Source organism: Penaeus monodon, chromosome 34 (genome assembly GCF_015228065.2).
Source record: "Penaeus monodon isolate SGIC_2016 chromosome 34, NSTDA_Pmon_1, whole genome shotgun sequence".
NCBI lineage: Eukaryota > Metazoa > Arthropoda > Malacostraca > Decapoda > Penaeidae > Penaeus > Penaeus monodon.
In genome coordinates this window covers 34,355,703-34,356,111 of record NC_051419.1, presented here as the reverse complement: position 1 = coordinate 34,356,111, position 409 = coordinate 34,355,703, and the positions used below count along the sequence as shown (strand labels likewise).

The 409-nt window shown below is 37.2% G+C and overlaps 1 protein-coding gene across 1 annotated transcript in view; it reads left to right on the top strand.

Moving 5' to 3' along the window:
* Positions 1-409, top strand: part of LOC119594899 (mucin-5AC-like) — a gene marked incomplete in the record, with an annotated part of 17,458 nt that overhangs the window by 11,526 nt on the left and 5,523 nt on the right. The window contains 1 exon segment of the mRNA XM_037943973.1: positions 97-340. Within this exon segment, the coding sequence (XP_037799901.1) occupies positions 97-340 (244 nt within the window).

The window sequence follows — 409 nt, the reverse complement described above, 5'->3', positions numbered from 1 at the left end:
TATAAAAGGCAATTTGTATTTCTTAAGTGTTGTTGAAAGTTTATGGACTACTCTGAAAAAAGGACATTTATAATGCAAGACTATTCACACAAACAGGTTTGAACATCAGCTGAAAACAGACCAAAATGGCGCCTTGAACCCAGATTACCGCAATCCATTCAAGAATAAAATTGATGCTTGCAAGCGGCTCATCCGTTACCATGTGTACAGCGATCATGGTCCAACTCCAAGGGATCTGGCCGAGTCTGATGCCCAATTTGAGGTTCAGGCAGAGAGTCTTCTCAAAAAGTATAATAATATGAAATACAAGTACCAGTCACTCCTTATAAAAGACAGTATGGTAAGAAATTTAATACATTTTGATGCATTACTAAATATTTGACATAATCAGTAGGGCTTATTGCATGGC